At 45.9% G+C, this 15,518-nt stretch overlaps 1 protein-coding gene across 2 annotated transcripts in view; it reads left to right on the forward strand.

Moving 5' to 3' along the window:
• The window catches only part of CCDC181 (coiled-coil domain containing 181), a 393,765-nt gene that overhangs the window by 363,905 nt on the left and 14,342 nt on the right, over positions 1 to 15,518 (forward strand). For both annotated transcript variants that reach the window (XM_078658319.1, XM_078658320.1), the window contains one exon: positions 10,767 to 10,921. In XM_078658319.1, the coding sequence (XP_078514445.1) occupies positions 10,767 to 10,921 (155 nt within the window). The remainder of the gene's footprint in view (positions 1 to 10,766; positions 10,922 to 15,518) is intronic.

Genomic DNA, 15,518 nt, shown 5'->3' on the forward strand with positions numbered 1-15,518 from the left:
AACTTTGGGAAGCAGGTAGAAGGAAGGGATTACAGGATGTTCTTCTTTTTTTTTTTTTTTTTTTTTTTTTTGAGGTATTTGAACTCCTCATGTGATAAAAGCCCTGCGCTTCGCCATATTTGAAGCTTCTGATGTTGCTCAATCCATGTATTTTTGACAATCTGGACATTACTCCTGCGGTAACATGACGTATCATTTAGTTGTAATTCCACTTGTTGGAGGTACATGTTTCTTGGCCAAAGGACCACGTTTCCGCCCTTATCGGCCTGCTTTACAATGATATTATGGTCCAATTTAAGTTTTGTGACCAATTGATTGTAGCATCGATTTTGTTTGGAGATGTAGAATTTCTTCTTGTTGATTGCGGTATATAGATGTTTTATATCTCGCACTACAATCTCCTGAAAGGAATCCAAATTGTCATGAGCCATGATTGGCTGAAAGATAGATTTGGGCTTAAAAGGTGTAATCCGTTGTCCAGTATGTTCTAGTGGAACTTCCCTCAGATTACCTGAAGAAGATTGTTGTTGTAAATCCCAAATGGTATTGAAGGTCACCTGGCTTTGGCTGCTGGAAAAAGTCGAACTAGATGCTGTTTCTGGCAGATTAGTTTTCTTTGGATGTAATTCAAAGAATTTTTTAAGTTTCAATTTTCTTGTGAATCTATAAAGATCCATGCGAGTATCAGCATAGTTCATGTTGCATGGTGGGCAATATGATAGTCCTAAATTTAATACGGCAGTTTCAGCAGGAGTAAGCTTCAAGTCTGTGAGATTAATTACTGATTTTGTTTAGTTTTGCGATTTCTCCTTTGGTTGCGCTTCCAATGGCTTTGTTTGCCCTGATTTTTGCCGTTTGATGTTCCTGATGCGGCATTTCCGGCGTTGCCAGCGTTTGTGGTTTGCCCGCTGTTTTTTGGAGCGCGGGCTTTGTGTGATCGTAAGGTTTTGCGTCGATCCTGACACAGGCAATCCACCTCCTGTGCCAAGGAGAGCTTGGTAAACCCCAAAGTCGCTTCACGGCTGGGGTCTGCCTCAAGATCACTTTCCACTGCTGAACTTAAGCTGGAAAAAGAGGTTGCTGGTAGCAAAATATCCTCTCTTGTTTGTTGGTTAGTCATATTGGAACGCGCTTTAGCTTTTACTGCGTCATATTTTTTCGCAAAGGTAAAATCCTGTCCATTCACATAATCGACTCTGTCTCTTTCAAACTTGATTGTCTTCCTTTTTTTTATTATTTATTCCTCCTTAGCCAGGCGAATCATCATATCAGCTCGCATTTTGTGGATAGCGTCAGTGACTTCTATTTTGGAGATTTCATCCTCTAGGGTATCGATTTTTATCTGAAGCTTGATGCGGTCACTCTCAGCGTATTTAACCAAAATACGCAAATATACTCTGGAGCAATCAAGGTTAGCCTCTGCCCATTCCGCTAACATTGCAGGGTCTGGGTCTTCATAGCTGGGAGCAATGGTGCTTCTCAATCCTCTGGGCACACGACCCACCTCCAGCTAACGGGAGAGAGACCGATGCTCCCACCATTTAGACTGCTCTGCACGCATCAAACGCTCTAGTTTTTTTAAAAGGTCTCTGGTTGTAGCTGTTCCCGTTTCCTGTAAAGAAGGTGTGGTACTTGATGACCCCCCAGCCGGGGAATCTAAAAACATGGATTCAGCTGCCTGTGCTCGATTGCGTAGTCTGTCGGCGGCCATTGTGTAAAGCGCTGTGAGTTGTGGCTAACGTATGAAAAAGGCACTAAAACGGCAACTTGGTAATAAGAAATAAATGTCCTACCAGTTGTCGCGCACACTTCTCTCTGCTGATTCCTGAGTGTTTTCCGGGGTTTCAAAAACTCAGCTCCGGTCCTTTAGCCAATAAGAACACAGACTCTGGTCACCAACCCGCTGAAACACATTCACCGTAAGGCAGGGGCGTTGCGGCTTTCTCCTCGCCGGAGATTGTAAAAAGGTCCCAGAATGAACCGGAACTGCAGTTTCCTGCCGCGTTGCCCTCGTTGAGAAAGGGTCTTACTCGTACCTGGAAAGCATAGGTACAACAGATTCCGAAAGTTGTCGCTTTGGCAAAAGAGCAGTTTGCCAACAGTATCCAGCAACAAAGAGTCGACCCAAAAGTGCTGGTGCAAGGTGGTTTTAATTACGTGAAGCCAGCGCTGCCGCCATGACGCGTTTCGCCTCCAGGGAGGCTTGATCACATGACAAACTACACATGGTTAGCAAAGCTTTTAAAGTGACAGTGCAATCAAATAAATCATAGGCATGGAAAGAATACTATATAATGAAACGCTACCCACGTGCAAATACTCAAAGAATGCAAAAAATAAAACAATTAATTTTTTTTCAATGAGAATAGCACAATCCGTGAAATCATGTAAACTGATTTCCTAGATAAAGGAGCATATTTGTAGGGCAAAAAAAACATGATGAAAAACCAACAGAAGTATATACACGACAATTAATATCATCTATGTACACTATGGGTATTATCTCATAATCATGTTATGCCCAAAAGCAAATGGCTCAGTATATGAGTTAGCAGCGTTAATCCAAAGCCATATGACAATAGATGTCAGAATAGAGCCCAAGTGGGCAAGTCACAATAAGTGTCTAACAGACAAGAAAAGTGCATGAAGAGATAGTGCAAATATAGCAATAAAGTGCAAACAATATGATTGAAAATTATCTAATGTTAAAATTCGTACCAATATATTTACAAATTGAAGAGGAATAAATTCATCAATATATACAAATACAGAAATTTGGAAACAGCAAACCCAGAACAACGAATATCACATTCATCCGGACAGGTCTTATGGACAAACTCCTAAATCCTAAAGGCAGGTATAAAGGTCCTCCCTGTCATTGAGACCATTAGGATTCTTGGTGTTAAGCTCCAAGATGTATCTCGTCTCGAGGAGGCGGAGTTTGGCCTCACGGTCACCTCCCTTCCTCGATGGCTCGACACAATCAATTAAAAAGAATTGGAGTTTGTCAGGAATGTATATATATATATACAATATATATATATATACAATATATTAAACAATATATTACCTACTGGCGGTCACCAGGTAGTTATAGTTAGACCCTAATTTCCATAGGAAAAGTATTTTTTGATTTGCTAATAACTTTGCTTTGTTTGACGAATCTTCGCGTAATTCTCCCAAAAAAAAGGTCTATCCAGGTTAGCTCCTATCCTGGAAGTTTGGGGGGTGATTCGTCAACCAGGGGCTGAGAAAAAAAGGGGGTCTCAAAAAGTGTTTTATCCATGTTAATTTCTATAGAAATTTTATCACAAGCTACAGCGCGAACTGCTGAACGGAATTACACCAAATTTGGCAAAAAGGTAGCGCTTTGTTCAGAAAGCGAACTGTTTTTTAAATGGTGTAAATCCGTTCAGAAGTTGTTGAGAAATTCCAAAAATAAAAGTCTGAAAATCAATTTCCCATAGGAAACTTTAGCCAAGGCTACAGCCCGAACTGCTGAACGGAATTACACCAAATTTGGCAAAAAGGTAGCACTTGGTTCAGAAACCGACCTTTTTTTTAAAATGGTGTAAATCCGTTCAGTAGTTGCTGAGAAATTCTAAAAATAAAAGTTTTGTTATCTGGGGCATCGGTGGGTTCGCGAACCCTCCCGACCATGAGCTTCACTGTGCTTAGCTGCCAACACTCCAAACCAGGAAGTGTTGGCAGCCATCTTGTGGCTCGGTAAGAAAACAATAGAATAGAGATTAAACAATAGAATAGAGATTAAAAAAGAAGAAAAGGGGGCAGGATAGAAACACCCTGACCCCCTAGGCCTCCTCAGGGAATCCCACAAGGAAACCGAGGCCCCAAAAAAATATATATATTTTTTAAAACATCCGAATGCACGCTGGGTGCGCGAATCCGGGCTACATTTTTTTTAATGAAGCAGGGGCTCCCCCACTTCATTTTAATGAGCCAAAGGGTGGACCAGGTCCGGAGGCAATCCTATATTTATATTGCGGGGGCCAGCAGGCCCCCGCAGCCCCGGGGACCGTCACCTCCCTGGGGCTTGTTTTGCAATTAGTGGGGGGCCTCCGAGGCCCTCCTACGCCCCGGGGACTGCCACCCCCAGGGCTTTAATTAAATATGCAGAGGGGGGCCTCGCGGGCCCCCCGAAGCCCCAGGGACCACCACCTCCCTGGGGCTTTGAAAATAGAGGGAGGGGGCTGTGCGACCCCCCTCCTGGAACCCTTGATGGCCCTGGGGACCACCAGCCCCCAGGGCCGGCTCATGCAATGTCCCGGGGTACCCACCCCCGGGACATTGCTGTTTGCTATGTCAGGGCGAGAGCATGGCTCCCGCCCTGTCATAGCAAACCCTGCTTTGCTTCATTGAAGCGAGAGCAGGAAAACCTGCTCTTGCTTTAACGAAGCAGACCAGATTGCTTTTCCACAAGGGGAGCTGCATGTTAGGAGCTCCCCGTGTGGAAAAGCAATGCCGGCTCCTGCAGGAGGCGAGGAGCCGGTGGAACCGTGGGGGCATTGGGGTTCCCCCCACAGTCCCCAGCGAAGAGGCCAGGCCTCGGGGGATGGGGTCCACGGGGCGAGAAGTGGACGAGGGAAGGGGAGCCATGCGGCCCCCCTTCCTAATTATTAATAAAAACATTCAAGAATTGAGCATGCCCTGGGGGATGGGGTCCTCGGGGCGAATATAAATGAATGGAAGTGGACCGTTTTTTAAAAGAGTTTAGAGTGGATCCTAACGGGGTGCTCAGCACGGCGCTCTAGTGTAAACACGCTGGGTACGCGGCTCAGCGCGACCCCCTAGTGTGAACGCACTGACTAAGCTGCTCTCAGCGCGGCCCCCTAGTGTGAACGCGCTGGCTGCGCGGCTCTCAGTGCGGCACCCGAGTACTTCACAGGTCTTTAAAATACCATTTACCTATTTACCTGTTAATGAGGCTTTGTTGTGTTTTCACTCCTTCATCTTCACTCTGCCTATGACTGGAAGCATTAGCCCCCCCACCCCGAAATTTTTATCAGCCTCCCCCGAAATTTGGCTCTAGTTGCGCCCCTGACTGATGTATGCGGCTCTGCCCACTCTGCTTACGCTCACAGAATTCCGTAGATTCTATCCGCTGTATGTCAATGATCCAGCTGTGGAGCTGGGAATATCTTTCAAACAGGATTCTGGGCCTTTTATTACTGGTACTCCACGGACCCAGCAGCTTGCTTTAGGGGATCCAGTGGAAGGGACTCCGGGGATCCAACAGTCAGAATTCCTTGATCCAGAGATCAACGACCTGGGAGGGTATCCACTGAACGAGAATGCAGTATACCACAATGAGAATTCCAAGCTCCTGGACTTGGTTTTAGAGGCATCCGTGCGATATTCCCGCTAGCCAGTGGTCCAGATTTTAGTGGGCTGGAACCCAGGGTACTAAAGCAAAGACTGTTGGGATCCCGTAGCAAAGAAGGCGGTCGCCTCAGGAACCGGCGTGGTGCCTACTCACGCACCGTGTGTAGTGTCGGCTCTCCCAAGGCTTGGTTTGAAATCCTGATGCTCCGCTGGGGTTGCCACTGGTTGGCAGCCAATTAGAGCCAAGCTCGTGCTCGGGGGATAGGCTCTGCCAACATATGTACTTATCCAATCACTCCGACAATCCCCAAGATCTTATAAATTCACTATACACTCTCCTTGCAGTACTCTAATCATCCAGTCTCTACCCATGTACTCATAGAATGACCCAGACAAAGTTACATAACTGAGGTCTTCCCCACTGCCAGAGGTACATGGTTGCATGCGCAGTCAACAGCACAATGTAATGTGGTAGGACCCAGGGCCATCATGCATACATAATGATCACACTGACACAGATAGAAAGATTGTGGAACTGGCTACGGGCACGTGCGCTCGGCCCCTTTTTATTACCAGGGTCACATGTCCTGTGACGTCTGTGCTGAATGCGTGTGGGGTGAGTGTAAGCCAGCCCTCAGGGAATGGTTGGTGCTGGAAACAACTATAACAGTGGTCATCGGATCACACACAGAGATTCAATCATAAAGGGTCCATGACTTGTGGTGCACTAAGGTAGGGGCACCAGATCTGAAATAACACACAAAAGATTCTATCGTAAAGGGTCCATGACTTGTGGTGCACTAAGGTAGGGGCAGCAGATCTGAAATCATACACAAAAGATTATATCATAATGGGTCCATGAGTTGTGGTGCAGTGAGGTAGGGGCACCAGAGATGAGGGTGCTCATGTGAAAAAATTGTTAATATACCTTCAGAATATTCCTGCTGCCTGAGTTGACATTTTTGCACCCGGTGTCTACAGCACGAATCATAAAGGGTCCATGAGTTGTTATGTACAGAGTTAGTGGCACCTGAAGAGCTCAGTATGTGCGCAGCCAGCGATGATGGTATGTCCTTGAAGACAGTATTGGATTGGATTTGTGTCAGACCTGCTGACCGCAATGTAGGCCGGAGGCAGCTTTCAGCAAGAGCCCACAACCACGTGGTGTTGACTTGTTGTGCACTGAGTTAGTGGCAACAGTGGCGCTTAACGTGTGCGCAGCCAGCGATGATACGTGGTTCGGACAGGCCGCACTAGGAGCAATGTCTTTTACCTAATTAACTCTCCCTCAATAAGGGCATGTGGCGGTGACTTGTGGTGCACTGAGTTAGTGGCATCAGAAGCATTCAGCTTGTGCGCAGCCAGCGATGATGCGTGGTGCAGACGGGCCGCACTGGGAGCAATGTCTGTTGCCTACTGGACTCTGTCATCTGCTATCGCGATTGGATCTGATTTGTGAGCCCAGTTGTCCGCAGTGTAGATCGAATGAAGAAGTCCACACAGACATCGAGGTATGCTTTTGTTCACTTCCTCTTGACAAAATCCGAGGACATAGAGTACAATTTACTCTGCAATTAATAAATCAAGACTGAATTTGAATTGTGAGCCCTGCGGACCGAAGTGTAGGTGTATGGAACTAAAGATGAAATATATATGTAATACATTGTTGAAATATATATGTTTCGGGGACTTTATAGTTAGTTGCCTACTGTGCTCTAAAATTAATTAATCAAGACGGAATTTGAATTGTGAGCCCTGCTGACCGCAGTGTGGGCCCAAAGCAGTGGTCAGCAAGGGCCCACAGGCACGTGGCATTGAGTTGAGCTGCACAGTTAGTGGCACCTGAAGCACTCCGCGTGTGCACAGCCAGCGATGTTGCGAGGTCCGGGCGGTCCGCACTTGTAGCAATGTCTGTTGCCTACTGGACTGCGTCATCTGCAATCGCGAGTCGATCTGAATTGTGAGCCCTGCCGTCCGCAGTGTACATCGAAGGCAGTAGTCTGTACAGACATAACTCTGTGCCGCTGGGTTCGCAGGGGGCCTGTGTCAAGGAGGCCGGCGGTCACGGCGGCGTCCTCGTGGCAGGATGAGGGCCGACGCTCTGGCAGACGCGTTGACCTTCCAGAAGTGAACCATGCCCAGAGCCCCGGCCTTATTTATTCACACTCCTACGCTGGAGTGGCGTACGTTGGACCATCCTACTCGGCTTCCGCTTACAGGGGGTGACGACACAGCTACATGACCGAGATTCCGGCCCCGGAGTCGGAGCTTTTGGCCCGGAGGTGGAGCTTCTGGCCCAGAGGCGGAGCTTGCAGGCTGGAGGTAGAGCTTCCGCTTGGAGGCGGAGCTTCCGGCTCGGATGTGGGGATTTAGCCATGGACGAAATCTCCACCTCCGGGCCGGAAGCTCCGGCCTGAGTGCGGGCGTAAAGTTAGTAGTCGTAAATCCATTCTGTGAATACCAAAAGTAGTAAGTGCATTCTGTGAATACCAAAGTAGTAGTATTAGGATTTTGTCTTAAGTTAGTTCTGTGAATCGGCCCCTTGAGACTACGCCCTATAATTTTTTTTTAATGTTTTCGTTCGATTCGCGCACTCAGCCGCTTTAAAAAAATATAAATCATAATAATAATTTTTGGGCCTGGGGGTTTTTGTGGGATCTCCTGAGCAGGCCTAGGGGATATGGGTGTTTGTACCCTGCCCACTTTTCTTGTTTTTTGATCTTTTTTCTTGTGATTCGCATGTAGCTACAACAAAGTCCTAATAAACACAAGGGCTAGTTTTAGAGTCACCCTATAAACCAACAGTGGGGACTTATCGCCGAGTTATCTGCACTTTAGCGCTGCAAAAGTGGCGAAAGAATTATCGACCCAATCTCAAGTTGGTGCACACTGCCACATTGCTTACAGGCTGACGGTACCAACACAACGGACAATCAACATCCTTCCGCAGACAAAGCTGCTGGCTGTGCTGCACCTGTTGGCCTCTGGTACCTTCCAACTAACAACTGCCAAAGTCGGAGGAGTCTCACTGCCAGCCCTACCTAACTTCCTCACACGTCTTGGATGCATGTCCACAAAAGCAACGTAGGGCCTCTGTATCCGCACCACCCGCTCATCCCAATTCGAAGTATTCCTGCACAACCAACCCCAACCCTAGCCGTTGCTTGACGCCTCTGTGCCCCAGATCCAAGATTGTAGTTACTGAAATGGGGGTACGCCAGGTCATGAAGTCTAGTAGTCAACAGTAGTGGAAAAACAGTACTTTATCAGAAAAACATGAATTAAAAACATCAAACTATGAGTGACATTCCCAACGGGGAACATCATCAGGGCAACTTGTGGATCGAAATAACTGTAGATGGTCCTGGAAATCCCAATACTCTGTATTCAGAAACCTGTTAGATAAATGAAGACAATGGTCAAGCGTTAGTATGGTCACAAACGTAATATGGTACACTGTATTGCACTTGGACAAACCGGAATGCTTACAGGTATGATCAATGCTGCACAAAATTACTGTAACAGAAGTTTGTGTGGTTGTAACCTTCGTAGGAATGCCCGACCCTGCGCTCCCAGACCTCACTGCTCACCTGTCGCCACCGGCGTGTCTCCAAGAGGGCCCACCACGTGCCGGAACAACCTCCTCAGCCGTCGCTGGATTCCGCGACACAGGCCCCAGCGCATCCTGCTGCACCGCGCCGAGGAGTCATGTCTGTACATCCAGCTGCCTTTGGCGTACACGCACTCCAGCCGAGTTCACAATTCAAATCATGTCTTGATTGCCAGGATGGTGTACCGAGGCCTACGCATCATCGCAGGCTGCACACCCGCTCAGCTCTGGTGGCACTAACTCAGTGCAGCTCAAGTCATCGCCATGTGGTGGGAGGCCCGTGTCGGCCAAAATGCCTCGGCTGCCACCAACTCTATGCCCCTCAAGTCATCGCCACGTTGCGGTAGGCCCGTGTTGGCCAAAGTGCCTTGGCTGCCACCAACTCTGTGCACCTCAAGTCATGAGCCCTTTATGATTAAATATTGTGGTGCGGACGTCATCATGTTACCTCCGGCAGTAGGGAATGTGATGTGGTAGGTCTCTAGGCCCTCATGCATACATAATAACCACACCGACACACCTAGATAGAGAATGGGAATGGCCTCGAGCACGTGTGCCTGGCCCTTTTTATTAGCAGGGTCACATGTCCTGGGACGCTTGTGCTGCATGGGTGTGGTGTGGGTGTAAACCAGCCGTGGTGGAGTGTCTTTGGCATGCTGACAACTAGACCTGTCATCAGCAGATCACTACAGAGAAGACCTGAGACATGTAGCGTTGTAGTTCCTTCCCTGTAAGCGGCGTGTGCTGGCTGAAACGCGCATCCTTCACGACTTTACCAATATGCGCGGTTTGAATCCGCACACCTACAGAGATAGGTACACGATGGGTGCGCGACTACACTTTTGTCTCCCCCAAAAAAATAATATATATATTTTAAGATTTGAAGAAAAGAGAAGACATTATATTATTTTAATAACAAAAAAAAAATTACAAAAACTATTTGTGGGATATTAAAGTTACAAAATATCACTTAATTTTTTTTTTAAATTACGGAAAAAGCCATAGGTTTAATGAACATTATAATTCGAAATTACATTTAAAAAACCTTTGAAATTCACCGAAAAAAAACAGGTTGTAGGCACATTATAGTTAGAAATTAACATTTAAAAAACCTTAGAAATTCACTGAAAAAATCATAGGTTTCAGGGACGTTATAGTAAGTTGGACATTTCTCTCGTACAAAACCATAGAAATTCCCCTGTTATAGTTAGTTCAGCTAACTATAACTCGCGCACCGGCAATGCACTGCTGATGATGTCACATATTACATCATTCATGACATGGTCAGTGACATCACTGATGACATCACTTATGAGCATCATGAAGCTGTTGACTTCGTCCTTGACACACTTTCACTTCCACCTCCACATATTACATGGTGCTATGTCACCCTCTTTTAAACCTTCAATGTTAGTGTTGATTTTAATGTCCTGTCTTCTTGATAATATAGATTTCTATTGCACTTCTTTCCCCCTTCTCTCAGTAAGAGCCTGGTTCTATCAAATCTGTATTTTAATTAGGCAATTTGTACATATGTTAAGAAGCAAATTTGTCTGAGATGTGAAGCTACACTATATAACTAACAAAGGCCACCAGTTGAAATTAGGATGTTTACGATTTGTTTACCCTTCAGGAAGATAACGTTCATTAAGCTAATGACAGTGTTCAAGCTGGGCAGTAGGAGATTTAGCTACCCATTGGATGAATTAGAAAATGTATTGGAGTGAAGTCGTTTCCGAAAATTTTGGAAAATGAATTTTGAAACTATTGCCCTTTGTGTAAGAAAGTTTCTTAAACATATTTGTGTTAACAGAATGGGGAAAGAGATCCAGACGGAGCTTATGAAGTATGGCTCAGGAAAAAACAGACGGAGCAGCTGAGAGAAAAGCAGATGGAAGAATTAAAAAGGCAAGAAGAAGAAGCAGACAGCATGCATGGAAAAGAAGAGTGTGAACAAGCATTCAAACAGTAAGTTGCTTTTTCTTATTGCAAATTGTAAATTATATGTTTATTGAAGCAGTGGTGGTTTTGTTATAACATAACTTTAGTAAAGTGGTCCCTGCAGTGTTTGATTGGTTCGGATGCTCCGTCCATCACCACCCCCTTTTGTACCGCTTTTGGCTGCCATAAGTGTGGCAGGGTATGCTCAGACGTGAGTCCCTTGCTCACTTTGCCACTGGATTCAAGCAAGCCGGGCTGAAGACGGCTGGAATGCCAGAAACCGGTCCTCGGAAGCTTGTTTCCGGTCCAGGGAAGGCATGGCTTGGCAGTTCGGGCTGGACTGTTCCCATGAGGCACAGGGTCAGACTGATTTGCATATAGCCATGTCTGAACTGGGGTGGCAGAGTGGGCTAAAAAACGGTGATGGATCAAACCCAGATCGTTTGACTGGGTGTGAGTGTTTGATTGGTTCTGATGCTCCGTCCATCACCACCCCCTTTTGTCCCTGCAGGTAAAACCTGCTTCAGTGTACGTATGAACCTAACAGTCCAAATGTAGAACAGTTATCGATAACAATGTAAATTATAGCCAGAGGGAGTCGAAATCTCAACCCTTATTTTGTTGCTAGGATTTAGGAGCAAAGGGTAAACTGGACAGGTTGGCTGAATAAGATGGGTAACACTTTATTTCGAAACTGTAGAATTTGCTGATAGTTCTGCTCATTCTACTTGTTCCAGCTCAAGCACTTCTTTTTCAGCAATGGCTAATCCAGGCCAATAAATATACTTTCTTCATGTAAAAGCAGTGTGTGGTTAGGATCTTTAAGCTGTATTGCAGACTAAGGGAGAGCACATCTGGGGATTCAAGTTATGTATTATGTTTTCTTCTTGGGATCTACATTCATAGTCAAAAGCACTGAATTGATCTGTCCATTCATGGAAACTACATGCAATCAACTTTTTGAAAGCATTTTTTAAACAAAACAAGGTAATGGTGACAGCCTATCGCAAGCAGAAGAGTGAAGAAAAAAAACTCTTTCTTAAACCTTTTTTAATGGAAGGATAAGACTAAAGAAGGTCAATGTAGCCTAGTAACATGGAAAACTGTCACTGCTCTATTAAGGAAGAGCACACCACAACTACCTGATGATGCCCAGCAGTTTTACATCCCGCTCAGTGCCTTTTTTCAAAAACTCTAGGTGCAGTCAGGAAATATACATCTCAACTTGTGTCATTTTACTTAAATGTTGTTTTCATTTTGCTATCAGTGGAGAAGTACATCTAGTTTTGGTCATTTGTCCTCGAAATAATGTAATATTTTATACATCCATTAAGAAGGCTGTTAGTATTAGGCAGAATGCATTGTATATTGGCAAGATGACTGAAATAAGTTAGTTTGCCTCTGGCGTCTGCTGCGCCTAAAACCATCTTCAGTATTGTTGGATAAGAGTGTCACTTGTGGCCAAGTGGATGAAGTCTTGGGACCTGATTACGAGTTTGGCGCAGTTGCGCCGGGTCTCCGCCTGCACAGCTGCACCAAACCCAGGCAAGGACCGCCTGCATAGTACGAGTTGAACTTGTGTATGGCAGACGGTCCTTGCCTTTCCCATAGCGGTGCCTAAAAAACAGGCATTGCAAAATAGTTCCAGCACGGCATTGATGTCACCTTCCATGCCGTCCTAGAACCTTGGGGGAATACAGACAGGGGGACACATGTTGTGTCCCACTGAATGTATCCCCATGGTGGGGGGGGGGGGTATGGGGGCCCTGTAGGGCCCCATTTGTTCCTCCACTGAGAGCCTTTTTATGGCGGTTATCCTGCCATTAAATGGTTGGCAGTGCAGGAACTCGTAATATGCTCAGCTGGACGGCGCTAGTCACACTGGGAATGTTACATTGTGGCTCACCTCCACCACCGCCAGGGAATGACTGTTCCCTGGTGCAGCCGGTGGGCCTCTCCCTCAACAACTTTTTAAGTCGTAATACTTTAAGCAGGCCACCGCGAGTCTGGAGGTCACAAGAATACAAGAGTCCTAATCAGGCCCTTAGTTTCTTGCTTTTAAGTATTGTTAGATGTTAGACTTGGCATCTGTTGGTGTGTTTCCCCAGGCTTTTTGATTCTGACCTCCCAGTTTTGAATCTGTGTTTTCTGGTTTAGTGTCTCTGCGCACTTTCTCACTGCTGTTAAGTGTTGAAGTGCAAGTGCTCCTGTTGTAAATTGTTGTTATGGAATTGTGTTTCCATGATTGGCTGATTTGATTTACTAGTCAGTCCCTTGTTGTTTATGACGCCGTGATAACCCCAGACGGAGCTATCGTCTTCAAGGAACTATATTTCAAGCCTATTTTGATGACTGAAGATTTCTAAGTACTGTGTTGTGGATTTTTATCGTTTTGGTCTTGTTATATATATATATTTTGATGACTGCACAAGCAAAAAGGGCAGCGGGCTGCCGCCAAGGACGGGACTTTGGCACGGACCCCAGCAGCATGAAAGGCTGACTGCTTGGGGACTATGGTGAAGCAAATGCGACAGACATCGCCCACCAAAGGGAAAGATCGGAGAGACTCCAGTGCTCTACACATACCAGCATGCCCGAGCCCTGACCATCAAGGTGTTCACCAGGGGGCATAAAAACTTTGAATACGCTGTAAGCGAAAGGTTGGTGCGCTTTGTAGTTTTGTCATGTCATGGCTGTCCTCTGATGAAGGTCAAGGTGATCGAAATATATTAGGAAAACGCCAGTTCAAAATAAAGCTTTTCTACACCATAATAGGTGCGGCTCTTACCTGTTCTATTGGAGCGAGGTTGGAATATATATATATATATATATAATATTGAATATTTTTCTAAAACTTGTGTAATGTCTGTTTGAAGTGTTTTCACTGTATTACTGTTGGTTATGTGCAAATGCTTTACACACTTCCTCTAAGATAAGCCTGACTGCTCGTGCCAAACTACCAAGGGGGTTATCTGGGGTTATTTTAGGAGTGTAACTCCCTTATCCTGACTAGAAGGAAGGGTCCCTACTTGGACAAAGGTGCAAACCCTTGCCAACTAGAGACCCCGATTTCTAACATTGGACACGGAGATGCAAGGACACGTGAAGTTAGACGAGAGCGGTTTCACAGAGAACACAGTGGGGTGGTTGTCTCCAGGGTCCCGGATATTGAGAACAGGGTTACTGCAGATTTTGGCGCATGGTGGCCAGTCACGGAAGGAGACGTCTGATTGTTTTCCCCTGATGAAGGGACAGTCATCCCGAAATGCATTGGGCGCCGATTTCAAATGCTCACATTGTATAACATATGCTATTTACGCGGTTAATTTTGTTATATCAATTATGGAAATGTAAACTATGAAATGTTATGTTGTATATATTTTTGTGAACATTCAATGAATAACTTTTAAAAACAAGAAAAATAAACTCTAGAGTATAAAAGGAAATACATTTGTTTAAAATGAATTAATTTGTGACGAATAGTCAAAATAGCTGTGCATTCTTTATTCCAAGTTGCCTATTGGAACTCGCCCACTGTCAAAACATTGGACATGTACATAGTTTGGGACGCTATGCAGATCATTTAGTTTTAAATGTGGTAACATTGGAGGGCATGGACAGCAGTGCAAAGAGGTGGTTGTATTTCCTCAGATCTTCCGGACGAATGCCATAACGTCCTTTATCATCCTTCTTCTGCACATGACAATGGCTGCTGCTCATGGTCTAAAACTGCCCACGACACCCGCATTAGTGAGATATGCATTTAGGACCACTGGGACCCCTCCTATGGGGTTTTTCGTCAAAGGAACGAGGAGTCCGGACCAAGCAAGATGGCGGGTGCACTGTGGTGGGCTGCTTTAGCAGTGAGGCGCAGATGACCAGCAAAATCCCCCAAGGCCCCCGACCCTCCAGGGACATTCAGACTTCCGCCAACCAGCCCAAAAGGTTTGTGCCATGTCTCTCTACTTTCTGCCTCCGTGTCTAGGATGTGGCCATTCAAAGCTGGGTGGCTCCTTCTCCGCTGTCACAGATAGGTATCAGAGCTATGGACTTTTATGAGGGGACATGATTGTGCAGTGCGGGGTGGCAGAAGCTGCTTCAGGCAGGCAATACTGGAGGTGGGACACTGCCTCCCGCTCCCCCCTCGAATAAACATTGATCCCAGTAGGGAGAATACTGGAGACCTGAGGGGGACTAAACAAGGAATGCTGGCAGAACCTATAAATGCTGGATCCCATGACAGGGACTAAACATTTGGCCGATGCCCGGGAAAGAAGAGGACTGAAGATCAGATGGAGCTCTGTCTCGTATATAGAATAGCTGACATTGACTACTATCTATAGGGGGTTACCTGGACTGGACTGCGAGCTCCCATGGAACGGTCAGAGGGTGAACCACCTTTTCCTCGACTGCGCTACTACCCTGATGGGGCTGCGAATTTGCCTGCTACAGAATAAGACCTTTAAGCACACTGTGGGAAGCCCCATTTTTTTTAGGCAACTGGTGAGTCTGTCTGGTGGACATATCGAGATCCAGACTTTCCGGATGCAAGCGTGACTATTCTGCAGTGCTGCCCCTCAAGATGATTAAGGATAAAATTAATACATTTGCTAAACCCATTCAG

This window comes from Lissotriton helveticus, chromosome 8, assembly GCF_964261635.1.
Source record: "Lissotriton helveticus chromosome 8, aLisHel1.1, whole genome shotgun sequence".
NCBI lineage: Eukaryota > Metazoa > Chordata > Amphibia > Caudata > Salamandridae > Lissotriton > Lissotriton helveticus.